The 17,335-nt window shown below is 30.3% G+C and overlaps 1 protein-coding gene across 1 annotated transcript in view; it reads right to left on the reverse strand.

The window, feature by feature from the left end:
• LOC113369987 overlaps positions 1-17,335 on the reverse strand; it is a 289,295-nt gene that overhangs the window by 63,153 nt on the left and 208,807 nt on the right. Inside the window, exon 5 of the mRNA XM_026610623.1 lies at positions 15,149-15,252. Coding sequence (XP_026466408.1) covers positions 15,149-15,252 — 104 coding nt within the window. The remainder of the gene's footprint in view (positions 1-15,148; positions 15,253-17,335) is intronic.

Raw genomic sequence — 17,335 nt, forward strand, 5'->3', positions numbered from 1 at the left:
TAGAACAAAACACCATTATTATCAAAATGTTATCAACGTTGATCAATAAAATGAAATATTGGCTAATATCTTAAACTTAGGATTATGGCATGCTGACGGCTTGTATCAACACAAAGCCGAAGAAGAATTATTTTTGGGACACAATAATATAGACATTTTTTAGATTGGTGAAACACACCTCACCAAATATTCAAACTTTTATATACCAAATTATAAAACATACTTCACTAACCATTCCGATGGTACACGGTGGAACTGTCATTATTGTAAAATCTAATCTTCTTCATTATGAGCTGGAAAAATATGAATCTCAAACTTTGCAAGCTACAACAATTTCAATAAAAATGAATTTATTCAACTTATGTGTTTCTGCAGTTTACTATCCGCCAAGGCACAATATAACCAGTTTACAATTTCAAGATTTCTTTTATACACTAGGTAGCCATTTCATCGCCAGCAGAGACTACATTAGCAAACATGTCAATTCGGGCACAAGATCAAATAATCCTAAAGGAAAACAGCTATTTGATACTATATTTGAACTTCTGCCTATTAACCAATACAACTCTTTGAACTTCTTCTCCATCTGTTTTCTGTTCATTTTGATGTGCGTTGACCAGCTTAACTTTCTATCGAGATAAATCTCAAGGTATTTTACACTTTTATATTTCGGTATTTATATGTTGTTTATTTTTACGCTTGGGCAGACCAGGGTTCTTGTTGTGAATGTTATATGGCTAGATTTTGTTTCATTTATTTTAATCTTCCACTTATTGAGCCACTTTTTAAATTCGGAGACATATTGTTGAACTTTTGACGCTGCGACGGATGCATTTGTATCAGTTCCCATGACAACTGTATCATTGGCAAAAGTTCCAATTATGACATTGCTATCAGTTGGAATGTCGTTCGTATATATGAGATATAATAGTGGCCCTAAAACACTCCCTTGTGAAACCCCCGAGTTTATGTTACATAATTCTGATGTTTCTGTTCCAACTCTAGTTCTGAATAATCTGTGTGTTAAGTAACTTTTCAATAGTAAAAATATCTTGTGCGGCAAAGAATTTTTTATTTTGATGAGTAGGCCCTCGTGCCATACTTTATCAAATGCCCGTTTGATATCGATAAAGATTGCTGAACAATATTCCTTTCTTTCTTTTGCCTTTTGGATGCTATTTACTATCCTATGGCATTGTTGTATTGTAGAGTGCTGGGTTCTAAACCCTAATTGATGATCAGTTATTATATTTAAATATTCTTTTATTCTTACTAATAATAGTTTTTCCAACAATTTTGATAGAATTGGCAGTAAACCAATTTAAGTTATGTACCATTGATATCTACAATTGTACAATTGTGCTGTATAAATAAATAAACTGATTGGTCTGTAAGATGTGACATTTGAAGCTGGGTTTCCTGGTTTTAAAATCATTATAACCTCTGAAATTTTAAAACACTTTGGCCAATATCCCAACCTAAATATTGCATTATAAATATATGTCAGCATAACAATTGCTTTTCTTGACAATTATTTCAAGACCCTTCTTTTTATGTTATCTATCCCTGCACTCTTCTTATTGTTTATAAGTTTAATAAACTCTTTTATTTCTTTTGGCGCTACTTTTTTATAATTGTAGAATCATCCTTACATCGTTATCAATAATCATTTGGAGTGAACACATCAGATAAATAAATTGCAAGCATTTGCCTTTTCTTTGTCACTTTTGGTCTACTCACCTAATGATGGAGATTCCATTCTCATTGGGGCGTTAATATGGATTGGTTTCTTCAAAGATTTTATTGGTTTCCATATCGAATAATCGTATCTATTAGGATTAGTAATGTATTCTGCTACACTGTTGTTCCCCATGACTTTCAACTTTTGTTTTATTTCATTCGATAAAGTGTTGAATACAGTTTTATCCCTGGATAAAGTGTTGGATTACGTGACCTTTGCCATATTTTCCTTGCTCGTCTTTTTTTCCTTATTAATATTTTAATTTCTATTGGGATATTAGACGTCGTATTGCTATATGTTATATGTGGAGTAGCATTTTGAACAGATTTTTTCAGCGTATTTATATAAAAATTTAAGTTATTCTCTATATCTGCTTCAGATTTCAATCTGACTTTAAGATCTAATTTAGAATCGATTTCTTGTCTAAAAGAGTTCCAGTTTGTTTTACTATTAAAAAGACCATTAATTTTTTTCACTTTTATTACTGTGGTGCTAATTGTTGCTATAATAGATGTATGATCTGATGATAAATCTGAATTATCTTCTATGTTTGTGTATAAATCAGAAATGCCATTTATTATATAAAAATCTAGAAGGTCAGGGTGTTTGTTTCTATCCGTAGGCCAATAAGTAGGTTTCCCAGTCGATAAGAATGAATAATTTTTTTTAACAGCATTTGTGCCAACTGCATACCTTTAGGAGTGGTAAGTCTAGAGCCCCATAATGTATTTTTGCTGTTAAAATTACCACCCACTATAAATCTGCGTCCTAATGTATCAAAGAATTTTTCATAATCAGCTGTTTTCATCCTGTGACGTGGAGGACAATATACAGAAGAGACAATGATATCATAAAAAAATGTATTAATGCATATTGTAGATGCTTGTAAGTAATTTTCTTGAAAATTTGTTAGTGTGTAGTGTGAAATACTGTTTTTAATCAATATTCCAGATCCAGCGTGTGCAGTATTGTCTGGGTGATTAGTATTATAGAAAGAATAGAGAGGAATTTTGAAATGTAGATTATTTGTTAAATGCGTTTCACTGATTAGCATCACATCAACCATATGTTGTTGTAAAAATATTATTAATTCATTTTTATGGGTTAGAACACCATTTGCATTCCATTGGACAATCCGAAGAAACTTGGCCACTAATTTTTAACTAACAACCACAATCATATGATTGTGGTTCCACCACAATCATATGATTAAGCAATTTCTTTAGTTTATATATTACGCTATTGTTTTCTGCAGGTTGTAAATCAACAAAAAACATGTTTACGGGCAATTTGGTTTTGTGTTGTTTCACATTAATTATACACCTTACTTTAAAATTAAGTTTCTCTAATTCATTTTTTATTACATTGGTGTCATATGTATGGTGTATATTTTTTATCACAACTCTATAAGACCGTTCCTGGTTTATCTGATAAGTGTGATATACAACATTTTTCATTTTAAAAAACTTGATTACTGCCCTGTATTGGTCTGGTAAATTAGTGTTTATTCTAATTATATCATTCGGCATAGATTTAAGTTTATAATCATTTTCATCCATAATTTTATTTAAATCACTTCTCATATCCGGGAAGTCTGTAATGCCGTACACAAATATTGGTGGGGGTCTTTGTATTTTAGTGGAAGACGTTGTGATGTTTTTATCCATTTGATTAACGGTATTGGAATTTGATGTTTCAGTTGTCAACTTTAATATGTCAAATCTTACTTTTACTAAATTTACTAAATCTTACTTTTACTAAATACTTTTATTAAATTTTCAAGTGAATTGTTTGACGATGTGCGCCTACGCTTAAAAATTTCACCTAATTTACTACTTGCCATGAGACAGACGGCATATGCATTGCCTCGGTATCGTCAGTATCAATATTCATCTTAGAATGTTCGGACACATGTATTTGATTGTGTGTTTCCTGTTTCGACTCTGAAGAAGCTGCTGCACCCCCAATCATGAAGGCACACAAACTTTAGTTTAACCTTTCAGTAAATTAATCTTAGAGCAATAATAACTTAATTTATGGTAATTTTTTAATTTATTAAAAACTTGGTTGTGTCAAACTTATGTAAAAACAAAAGCGAACTAAATATACAAACATAATTATAGTTTTCTCTCTTCAGGTTCCCCCACCTACTGGCCGAGCGACCCTGCCAAAAAAACAGATCTATTGGACTTTTTTGTATAATCTACATTCACAAGGAAGTACAAGCAAGCTATGACTTGTCATTTGACCATAGTCCAGTAATAGCCAGCATAACCACATCTGCAAGTCTTTCTGATCCCTCCTCTAGATTCTACAACCATAAAACAAACTAGAACATTTACTGGAAGTTCGTAGATGACAAAGTTGACCTCAAAGTTAAACTTAAAAACTGCGCTGATATCGAAAACATCATAGATTCCTTCAATACCCTTCTACCTGATGCTGCAAAATTTGCTACTCCTACTCTTCTTACGACAAAAAACACCTGTCAGACGACAACATATGATATAAAAAGGCTCATAGCAGAAAAAAGAAAAGTTAGGCGTAGGTGGCAACAAAGTCATTTGCCCACAGACAAAAACATTTTCAATAATTTGAGTAACAAGTTGAAAGCCAGGCGTAAGGAACTTAACCAAGAGAGATTTAATAACTATGTATCCAGTTTAAATTGTTTTGACAATTTTATCTGGAAACCCGTCAAAAATAAACTTAAACCTAGCCTTAAAAATCCTCCAGTTCGTATGGATACCCAGACCTTTGCATGAGCAAGAAGCGACAAAGACAAAGCTGATATATTTGCGGAATACTTAGCTACAGTTTTTCGGCCTAACAATTTATCAAATTATATTGTCAACATTAGTCCTGCTTTAGATCATAATAGCAGTCAAGAAAGCGGGAAACGTTTCTTGTCTCTCAAATTTGTGGTTAGTGAAATAAAGAAAGTTAAAGCAAAAAAGTCGTCTAGAATAGACCAAATATCTCCAAGAATACTCAAAGAATTACCTATAAAAGTATTCATTATAATCACCTATATCTTCAAGGCTATAATGAGACTTGACTATTGGCCAAATCAATTCAAGACATCTTTAATAAAAATGATTCCAAAATTGGCAAGAATCAACACTTAGTCACATCTTATAGGCCAATCAGCCTTCTCCCTATATTGTCAAAAATTCTAGAAAAGCTGTTACTACAGCATATTCTGAAGGACTCCAACGTCTTCCCTGATCATCAGTTTGGATTTCGTAAAGAGCACTCAACCATCCAGCAGTGCCACAGGATTGTCAGTCATATTTATAACTCTACAATTAGACTTTACCTACCAGTATAATATCAAAAACTCTTAACATCTGATATTGTCAAGAGAAAGTTCATAATCAAAGTTAATTTCTCGTCATCATACGTATTTCCCATCAAGTCAGGGGTACCGCAGAGAAGTGTGTTGCGCCAATTCCTATACACTCTGTTTACATTCGATATTTCTACAACGTCTATTAACACAATTTCCACTTTTGAAAACGACATATCAATCTTATCCACTGATGACAATCCTAGTACTGCTTGTTTAAAACTGCAGTATCATTTTAATATGATTGAAAATTGGACAAAACTGTGAAACATAGGCATCAATGAGTCTAAGCACCGTCAAATATCTTGGAATTCAATTCGACGAAAAACTCACCTGGCGACATCACACTTCCACTAAAGTGAAGCAAATGAAAACGGGAGTTAAAGAACTCGGCTGGCTCATCGGACATAGATCTAAATTATCTCTAGAAAATAAGATCCTTAAGTATAATATGATAATTAAACCGTTATGGACTTATGGTCTGCAGATTTGGGGCGGATCAAATAAATCAAATATTGCTCTTATACAGCGGATGGAATAAAGAATTACTCGTATGATCACAAGAGTTCCCTGGTACAAAACTAATCAAATGATCCAAATATACAGTTCGTCAATGAAGTTATCAAATCTATCAGTGAAAATCATCACCGGAACCTCGAAAATCACCTTAACACCCTAATGGCCTCACTGTTAGCAATTCCAAACAGCAGAAAATTAAAGAAGAAATGGCCGAGGGATTTGATCTAAGTAGGATATCAATAGATGAAGTGACCGCTATTAAATATTTATAAATGTTTTATTGAGTGTGTGTGTGTGCGTGTATGTCTGTGCGTATGTATGTATGCATGTTTGTGTATATGATAATTTCATCACATTAGTTCATAGAATATGCAGTTTTCCAGTAAATGGCCGAAGGACCTGAGTCAATTAGTATACCACTTGCTGAAGTGATTACTATTATATAATTTCTTTTTGTTTCTTTTCTTTTTTCGTTTTGTTTTCACGTGCGTGTGAGTATGTTCGTGTGCATGTATGTATGCATGATTGTGTATATGTAAAATTCATCACAATAGCTCATAGGTTACTTTGTATTTTGATTGCTGTTAATGCAGAAATAAATGATTAAAAAACACGTTTACACGCGATGGAAGTAAAACTTATTTGCTACTGTACGAGATGGCATTTAAGTAAACATAAATCGTCCCTTTTCCCTTTTTAACTTTTTCGATAAAATAATTGAAAAAATCTTGCATACTCTTTTCTCAATAAATATAATATTTTGTTCAAAAATCAGCATGGTTTCCGAAAGAACCATTCTACTTCCCACTCAATTTATAATTTATTTCAGAACATCATTGACTCCTTTAAAGAAGCGACATATTGTACTGCGATATTTTGCGATCTGTCTAAAGCTTTTGATAGTGTTAGCGCCAATCAAAGTATGCGGTTATATTGAAATAGAAAACAAAAAATCATCAATAGATAATTATAAAACCAAAATCAATTCAATCAATACGTAATAAAAAACATATTAAAATTATTATAAATACGATGTAATTTATGTAATTAACATAAAATAAATATTACTAGTTACAAAATTAAAGTATTTACAATCGGTCCTTCAAAAAGTAAAGTAAAATTCAATCAAAACAAGATCCTAAAATTCAGATAGTATTTCTCATCAAAGACTTCTTGACAAATTAGAAAATTGTGGCATTCGCGGACGTCCGCTTAAACAATTTGAATCTTACCTGTCGAATCGAACACAAAGCGTTTACTTAAATAATGATCACGAGCAAATAATTTTGGATAAATTGACAAGTACTTTGGGTGTGCCCCAAGGATCAGTTTTAGGGCCTCTCTTATTTCTCATATATATTAATGATTTACCCCATTGTACAAATCTTTGTGATTTTATTCTCTTTGCGGATGATACCAGCGTTATCATCAAGGCCAAATCTCTTAATGAATCACAACATAAATTAAGCGTGGTTATGTCAGAATTAACAAAATGGTTTTGTGAAAATAATCTAGTCCTCAATAATGATAAGACCCAAAGGATATCTTTTTGTACAAAAAATCGTTTATCCAATAATATTGCTTCTTTAACCATCAATAATTCAGCATATAATTTTTCGCAAGTATCAAAGTTTCTTGGTATCCATATTAATAATAATTTAAAGTGGTCTGATCATATCTCTATCTCACTATCACCAACTTTATCTAGAACATGTTTCATGTTGCGCACCCTAAAACCCAAATTTGGTTTAAATTGCTTACTTTCAGTTTATTACAGCAACTTTTATTCTCATGTTTTATACGGCATCCAATTCTGGGGTTTTTCATCCGAACTAATTAAAATGTTTAAGCTTCAAAAAAGAGCTATTCAAATAATTTTTTCCTTGCCCAGTAAAGCCTCCTGCAGACCCATATTTAAAAAATACAATATTCTAACTGTCCCATGCATTTTTCTGCTGGTAACATTATCTTTCATCAAAAACATTTCGAAACTTTTTGAAATGGCTTCGTCTTCATCAAACTACAACATTAGACACAAACTTATTAAGGCGCGCACATATAATTTAGTCAGCTCTTTCAATACGATCGACAGTCTAGGTATTCAACTTATGAATAAACTTTCACTCAATATTCGAAACTTAGACAGCAAAAAATTTCATGCTTGCCTAGTTAAACTTTTTAAAGAATTAGCTTTTTATGACATTACTTAATTTTCTCAATTTGATTTCAATAACTATTTTCTTGCGTAATCCTTATCCTTTATCTATGTAGTCTGACCATTTGATCGCCTGTACAACCATATATATTTTTTTATTGCTATTTTATTAATTTAATTTGTTCGCGGTTTTAAATGAGTATAACTTTCAACTCTGTGCAAGAATATTGAGCTTGACTGGTGGTCAAATAGACTTTAATATGATGAACTTGTTGATGAACATTGTATTTAATGTTTGAAGGCTTTTTTTCAGCTCTCTTTTTTTCAGAAGCGAAATTCGTGCAGCTACCATGATTATTATAAAATTACTATCCTTTTAATATTAACTATGAATAAGCTTGACAAGAGCTTGACACATACGGCTTGCTTATGAATTAATAAATAAATAAATAAATAAATACATCATATGACAATTTTGAATAATGTTTATTAGTAATATTTTAACACTCGTGATGCACATATTTATTAGTGTATATGTATACCATTATACACATTTATATAATGATAAATTATAAATTATATATTTATAATAGCATCAAAATTATTTATAATATTTAAAAACAATAATGTAAACAAAGTCATCCTTCAAATATGACATGATTGGTGTGGATTGTAATTAACATGTAGAGATGAACCTTCATTAGAGAAATGAAGTAATTGCTGATTAGTAACTTTTATAATATTCGTTCACATAGTGGATTATGTTAAACAACTCCAAAACAAATATTGTTTTTGCAACTTCACTCTTCACGTAATAATTGTGTTTGAAGAACTTCATGTAATTAAAATTAACATACATTCATTGACTGATGGCATTTGTTTTATTATTTTCATTATAATTACACATCAATTTTTGGACGGGACAGGAAGGTAGAAATGATATTAGACAGTAAAAATGATCATTAGACATATGCACTTAAAATGTTTCGAATCTTTATAGAGATTTTAATAATAAGTATGAATTTTGTTTACATTTTGATGGATTCCGTAACATTATTTATCCGTTAGTCTGCGACGCGGCGCTTACGAGCTTCGAAATTTCGTCTTTACACAGCTAATGCAGCGATTGAAATTGGCCATTCGCATTTGTGAAGTGTTGTTTTAGAATAATTATTGTAACGGAGAAAGTTTTTGACGAGGAACAAAATATTTATATGACTCTAAAAGTAACAATTATAGCAAACACTTGAACATAAACTTGAACCGTCTGTAAGCAATGTGAAATATGCTTGGTTACGCATTCATTCAGTTGCACATGTATACATTAACGTTTGCGGCCGAAGACATTCGGTTTGCACAATGCAGCGTAAACTTTTCAGCGGGTCATGAGATTTAGACATCTGTTTCGCATACATCGATAATATATTGGTTGCATCGAAATCACACGAACAGCATATACAATATTTACACGTTTTATTTAAGAAGCCGTAAGAATTCGCGGTAGTAGTCAATCAAAATGTGTCAACTTTTCAGATACTTTGCGTTTTAAGTCAGTTATCCCTGTGGCAACTTTTCGGCAGCTTTGCGTTTCAAGCACTTATTCCTGCGGCAATTTTTTGGATTCTTCGCGTTTCAAGTCAGTTATTTCTCTGGCAACTTTTCGGATGCTTTGCGTTTCAAGACAGTTATCCTTATGGCAACTTTTCGGATGCTTCGTAATTCAAGCCAGTTATCTATGTGGCAACTTTGTCAGTTATCCCTGTGGAGAACCAAAGGCAAAAATTTTAGGGTATAAAGTCTCGGCCAATTGAACTAAATCTCTAGCAGGCAAGATACAAGCTATACAAAATTACACAAAGCCTGAGATCGTTCAACAGTTGCGCCAATTCTTAGGCATGTTGAATTTTAAACGGTGATTCATTCTAAAAGCTGCGGAAGTACAAATGCCGTTAAACAACAAGGTGTGTGGTAAAGTGAAAAAGAAAACTGTATTAGATTGGGACTCAAATATGAAATTGGCGTTTGAAAAATGTAAAAAGTTACAATATACAAGTTTTTTTTAAATTTTGATATAAAAACTAAAAAAAATCTTTTCCAGAAATATTTTATTTCTCACGCTGTCAACATCAGCTAAATCTTTTGAATCATTGAAATCGAAAGCTTTGTTCTTTCAAATACTACCATTTTTGCATATTTAGCTCCGTATCTCCAAAATGGCTGGACTTGGTCTTGTCTAAAACTAAGCGCCACTGTCCCCATCATTGCAAATTGAATAATTTTTTAATCATTCAAATCAAATGCTCTGTTTTCTCTTCTCTGTGAAAACTTAGTTTATATTTTCTGCACACTTTGCTCCGTATCTCCGAAACGGCTCGTCCTGCCATTGTCAAAAATCAATTAACAGGTCTCTCTATCAGTAGAAATCGAATGATTTTTGAATTATTCAAATTGGTTGATTTGCACGCCCAAAATTGTGGATGAAAAATTGAATTCATACATTCATACATACGCATACTTTCATTACATCGTTTCATTCATACATACATACATAACTTTCAAAACGTGAAGGTATGCACAAACTTTCATTTTTGTTTTTGCGAAAATTATAGTAACTTTCCCTACGGGAAGTTAAAAAGATATGAATAAATAATTTATCAAAATACACCTGCGCGTAAAACTTTTTTGAGGTTACCTTCGCCTAACTTTTGGAAGAGGTTCAATATGAACATGTAATCAAGATGTATAAAAATTTGTGTAATTTGATTATATGAGATCTTACAGTAACTGTCTAGTTAATACAGAGAAAAATAGAACGTTAGAACGTTAGATTAATTTATATTGTAAAATTTTTGTTACAGATTTGATGATAGTTCAGTATAATGATTTAAACCAACCTTGAGCTATGCATTTGTTGTGAGCAATTGAGAGTAAATTATAATAGCCAACGATAAAACTTTTAGATATTTTTTATATCAAGGTAAACGTACCATATTACGGGATGTTAAGAAACGTTTGACTTTAAAGACGAATTTTAGAGAAAATAGGAAAGTGGACGAACTAAATCTGTTATATTTTATATTAATTAGACCTTTGAGATTATTATAAAACAAGATTTTTCGTCGTAGAACGTCATTTACAGAAATAATCGGCATTTTGGTGAACCACGCGTTTGTCTCTAATTCCGTGATAAAATTCGGTTCATGAACTTAATGCCGGGAGTCTTTTTTTTTTTTTAATTTATTTTATTTGGCCTCTTATTTACAAACTAGCCATATACAAAGTTTCCTACATTTATATTCTAATTTTACATTTAACTAAAAAATTATATATAATTTTATAATAATCAATATTTGACAGTAAACTAAATAAATTAAACGGTTTAACTAAATTTTTAATTCTATATAATTTATATAATAAATAATCCCTATTTTCTTGATATCTGCTGCAAGTTAAAATTATATGTTCCAAAGATCCCACATCCTTCCCACAGTCACAAATAGCTGACTCTCTCATCTTTATTTTGAACAGGTGTTCTGGGAAATGTCCATGGTTACACCTTATTCTGTTCATCGTACTTATAAAGTATCTATCTTCATTTTTGAATAAACCAAGGTACCTTTTTAACAAAGTCGTTAACTCCTTTATAATATTTTCCTTTATATCTTGATGTTATTTGCCAATCCGTTTTCCATTTATTAACTGCTTTATTTTTCATAACTTTTATTATATCTTTATTTAATACTTGGTTATATTCCATTCCCTTTAAGCAAGCGTATTTGGCTAATTCATCAGCTTTTTCGTTTCCTGAAATTCCGGAGTGACCTTTTACCCATCCTATTCTTATATCCTTTCCATTTTCTTTAATTTTCTCCAAATCTTGCAAGATATCAAAATAAATTTTTTCTTCTAAATTTAGATCTCTAAAAAAACACTTGTAATTTATTGATACAGCTCATGCTGTCCGTAATTATAATTGTTTTATTATAATTCTGTTCTTTAGCTTTTCTTATGGCCTCCTTAATTGCAAATAACTCCGCTGTATAGACAGAAACACACCCTGGTAACTTGTAGCATTCACTTGTTTGATCGGTTTCTTTATATATTGCAAAACCTACATTGTCCATATCCTTCGATCCATCCGTAAATATAACTTCTGCATCTTGATTATTATTACCAGATTTTAATAAATCGATATTTATAATATTATCAAATATACAACTGTCAAAATATATTTTATTATAATAAGGATGAATGCTGAATGAATACATACTTTCTTGATATTTAATTACTTCTCTAAAACTCTGAATAATAATAGGTATTTTTTTATTCAGCCAATAAATATTACGTTCGCATTCATTATTTAAATCATTAATTCTGTCATATATTTCGGATGAATTAAAATTAATTTTTTTCAACATATATTTGTCACTCAACCATTCATATCTGACTTTTAGTGGTTAATGCCGGGAGTCGTTGTACACTATTCCGTGATAGCGCTCGAAGCATACATTTACACCGTAAATACATACAACTACCGTATTTACGAATATGTCCCTAATTCGCTGCATACATACACACATACCCGCACACTAGTGATTCGTGCTCTATAAATATCCTGCGTCATTGATAGAAAACAAGTGCACTACGGGTTTTGCCCTATTTCTATAATCTTTGACATTACACAAATGATTTATCGTAGATGAAATAAAAGAAACATCTGATTCTCTCATTACTACCATATTTTATGTATATGGGAATAATGGAAATAAGTAAAAAAAAAATCATATATTTCTTGCTAAAGAGTAGTAATTTCAAACTCAATTATTAGGGTTAAAATAAAAAAACATATACCGTAATTAGGTCACAATATTCTGTGGTCATAACCAAACTTAGTAACACCAAAAACACCACTAAATTAAGCATAATTGAGAATAAAAGACTAAAATAATTCAGGTCTACTTTTCCTAATTGCGTGACACTCACGGAATTACGTTCAATGCCTCAATTGTGTGAACTTAATTACGGGAGTCACAAAATTGACACTTTCTTAAAACATATTTGCTCGATTTAACTATAAAACTTATCACTTATTAATTCTTAACAATAATATCACAAATTTATATTGAATAAGCTTACCAGTGTCACATACAAATCTTAAGCAATTGTAGCGTCACATTAACCTAACTAACAACAGGACTGTACGTAATGGCGATCGGGTTATGACTGATGCGTTCAGAAGCTCTATATGGTTTTAAAAACTAATATTTAAAATGGAAAATCGTGCTTATTTGATGAGATTCGAATTATAGTTTATGTGGTATTGTTTAAAATTATTATTCACCGACTGTTTTTTATTTTGCGATCAAAATGAAAAACTCCCGTAATAATGTACTATCCCGGAATAGTGTACTTTTACCTTATTCGCATTGCATATATATTGTAACGACAATTGGTATTGTCGTCAAAAGGGTTGCATAACTTCCAGTGCAATTGGACTCCCCCACCTATGTCTACTAGGGTGCCTGTAATATAAGGTCCAGTCTGGGGTTGAAAGATAGCATTAATAATTGTAACATACTCTGTCGATGGTCGTTCGTGTCCAGGGCGCCAGCCCTTGGACCCGCTTTGTGTATAGTTAGGGCTTCCAATACCGTACTAAAATCTGAATACCGGTATTCGATATTTGGAATTTGTAATACCGGGATCCCGGTATTTATACCGGTATTATTAATGAAAAATTTACTAGTCATATTTTTATTTACCGCAGTTGTTATATTGACATATTAACATTATTATTGTTCTAAAATGAGTACATATTAATAATTTTATTACATAGAGAATAGGAGTAGATAGATACAAAAAAAACGTGCAAGTAAATAATTATATATTTAACTTGTATTTTACATTTTACATTTAATAGGCTAGTATGGAATTATATATTTAAGGAAAAAAACAAATTCAATTAATAAGTTATATATTGTTTATTAAAATATGCTTTTAAAAAATATAAACAATCAATTGTTTAATCTTCAAGCGAGGACCAAATTTTAGTACAAATATAACAAGCCGATAACGTTTTTCTCATTCTACATTTGTCGGCACAATTTTCATAAAGAAATTATCCGAGTACATTATAAGTCGATATGAATTAGTACTTGCAATTGTTAGTATAGTGTATTTATGTTATTTTAACTATATACCACTTGATGATTTTACTTGTAAATTTTAGTTATAATGAAATAATAAATAAATACGAATGATTGATAAGAAGATATACAATATAGAGAATTATAACGAGTCGATTGCATATTTTGTTTAAAATTCATTGATATTGAATTAGACATGAGGACAATGCACATGGACGACAAATAATTGTTATAAATGGGTTTCATTCTTTAGGTCGTATATAATATATAAACAATTGCTTTATCTTGCCGATGTGTCATACTCGGCAGAGTTGAGTCGGTAATACACATAAACAATGTAAAACTTATGAATGTGTATTGCGAAAGTTCAATTCTTAACAAAATACTGATAATCCCGAAATATCGATATTTTTGGTATCAATACCGGTATTGAATAATGGACAAAAATCGTCCGGGATCCCGGTATTCGAGATCACGTAATCCCGGTATTGTAAGCCCTATGTATAGTGGTGTGTGTGTTGTGCCAGGAGAGGAGAACCCGTTCCAGTAAAGGTCAGATGTATTATTGTTTTATAAACTATACCCTCCGTTATCCGTTGATACCGTTTTACGTTAGGCCGTTAATCCGTTATGTTAGTCTCTCGTTAGTAATTAATAAAGATTTATGAGTACGTTAGGTTGTAGGCAGAGGGCATGACAGTACGTAGGTATTGTCATGCCGTTACACCTGTAATAATTGGTAATAATTAAATAAGCTAAAAGTACATTCTGTTTCATTCGCGTAGTTAGTTGGCTTTTCCACAGGTAATTACAGGGTGGTTATAGAAGTCGGGTTTAGGAGTTGGTGTAACCCTTTCTTAATGAGAATGCAACTCTAGATGTAATATTTGGTAGTCGTTGCAATACCCTAAGAAGGGGGCATCAACCACTTAATCCGTCACAATATGCTTATTAAATATTACTAACATGACTTATGTAGACAATTAAAGGCAATAGCAAATTAAGTCTTATTACACATACAGGGCACATATTTTTTCTAACTCATCTAGTGAATAATACACTATAAACAAAAATACTTTAGTCAAACTCAATGGTTTGGTACGGTTTGGTTATTTTGGTATTCGTGACATAAAAAATTATAAACATCTTTTTGTAGAAATGTTGATTTTTAACGTTCATGCAATAAAATAGGAAAACAATAATTATTGTTTATCAATTTTGATTAAGTTTTCACGTACCTGCTGAACAGAATTTTCTTTGTTGATTATTTTTTCAGTAGTTCTTGTTTCATCTACGATCCACTTCTCAGATTTCTTGCGGCGCTTAGCGAACAATTCAGCACCTATTAGACATAACAAAATATGGCGTCAAGTTAAATAATGAAATATAGTATGGAAATGTAGTTAAGCATTTAATTAAGTATCATATTACTTTGTATTATAATATAATATATATATATATATATATATATACTAGCTGACCCGGCAAACGTTGTTTTGCCATCAAAAATATTTTGCCGTTTTCCAGAAGTTCTTATAATATAAATGATATATTAATATTAATGTTATATTCTTATTACACAAATTTCTTTACATTTCGATAATTAATTCCAACGAACCATAGTGTTTTGTTTAATTTAATTTTATTTATGTCAAATCGTAAAATAATTTTTTTAATCAATGAATAAATTAGATTTTAGTCTGAGTCAACGCAGTACCATTATACAAGTATATAATTTTTTATATAAATATCAGATTTTTCAAATATATATATCCAATATGCACTAAATTTTTAAATGCCAAAATATTTCCTTCTTGATCGAAATTTAATATAATATGATATAATTTATATCTATAATTTGTTTGGAAATATTGCCTATAACATAACTTGGAATAATTAATTTATTTGTTTCCTATTGAAGTCGTTAATTCTTTTTTGTGTAATGTCAAATTTTTGTTTATGATTAATTTTAAATTCAATATGCCGCTTTTTTATTGTGATTTCTGATCTATAAGGTTTTGATGAAGTTTTGGTATCCGAAATAATTTGGTAAGTTAATCAAATAAATATAAATTGTAAAATCTTTACATAATTATTTTCATAAATATTAACAAATGACATTTGACGTTTTTCATGTCAATATTTATTTAAATTTATAAACATTGATTATTAATTAGATTTAAAACTATAAATTGTGATTTTGAATATAGCATTTTATCTAATTCGGATATAAATGTTGGATATATTTATATATGTATGTTTTTGATTTATTTTTTTTTTGAACTGTCAATTTTTTTTTTTCAAAAATCATAAATCTTTTTTTCTCGAATTTTTCATAAATTTTGACATTTGACATTTTAGTGTGGTTTTTTTTTGTCATTTTCTGTCAAAATTTTTAGAAATTTATAAAAATTATATATTTATATTTCAAATTTACTTTTCAAAATTTCCTATAACCTAAGTTGGATATATATGCACACGATGAGCCAATAAAATTCAAAATCGGTTCAATAGTTTGGGCGTCCATCGCGAACCAACATCGTGACACGAGGTTTATATATATATATATATATATATATATATATATATATATATATATATTGATAAACGCAATTCATTCTACCTTTTACATGATAGTTACCAGCTAATTTTTGATTTTATCAAAAAAACTAAAAATTAATTTGTTATCTCCTTTATGATATTTTTTACAATTTTGTTTATTTCTGTTCAAACTTTTACATGTTTTGCATTTTCCTTTTGATTAAATCCATTTCAACCACTTCGTCTGCATTTGTCGAGTCTTTTGCTCGATATGGGCGTGTTTCATGCGTCATAATGTTACATTTCAAAACTTTTTTCAAAACGTTTTTAATCTTGTAGTTTTTCATTATTTTTCTTCAAAAAAAATGTCTTTTTTCTAATATGTTATAAGTTTAATTTTTCAAAATAATTTTTCTTTGAGTGTTTTTGCCCTGTGGTATGTATAATGTTTCTCTATGTATAATCTATAATTAATCTATATTGGTTTTTATCATTAGTAAATAAATTTTCAAATTGTTGTAGTTGCTGAATGATGACGCGCATCTTGTGTCCAAACGTATAAATAAAAGTTTTTAATACTTTGTACCTTTTTTATTTCGACTTTTTATATATATATATATATATATATATATATACTAGATGACCCAACGACTAGAAAACGTTGTCCAATCCATGTCTACAATTTTTATAATATAATATACTAATATTTGCCGTTTACCTAAAAATAATAATTATTGTTTTTTTAATTACTCTTCGCGCAAAAATGCATATACATTTATAATATGAGCGATGTTAAATGTAGAACTGCTTTTCATGAAATGATGTGTCTCAATTGCCACATTAAGCATAAGAATATATATCTTATATATAAAAATAAATCGCAA

This window comes from Ctenocephalides felis, unplaced genomic scaffold, assembly GCF_003426905.1.
Source record: "Ctenocephalides felis isolate EL2017-DRISC unplaced genomic scaffold, ASM342690v1 CF-g0.4_SCAFFOLD_01492, whole genome shotgun sequence".
Classification (NCBI taxonomy): Eukaryota; Metazoa; Arthropoda; class Insecta; order Siphonaptera; family Pulicidae; genus Ctenocephalides; species Ctenocephalides felis.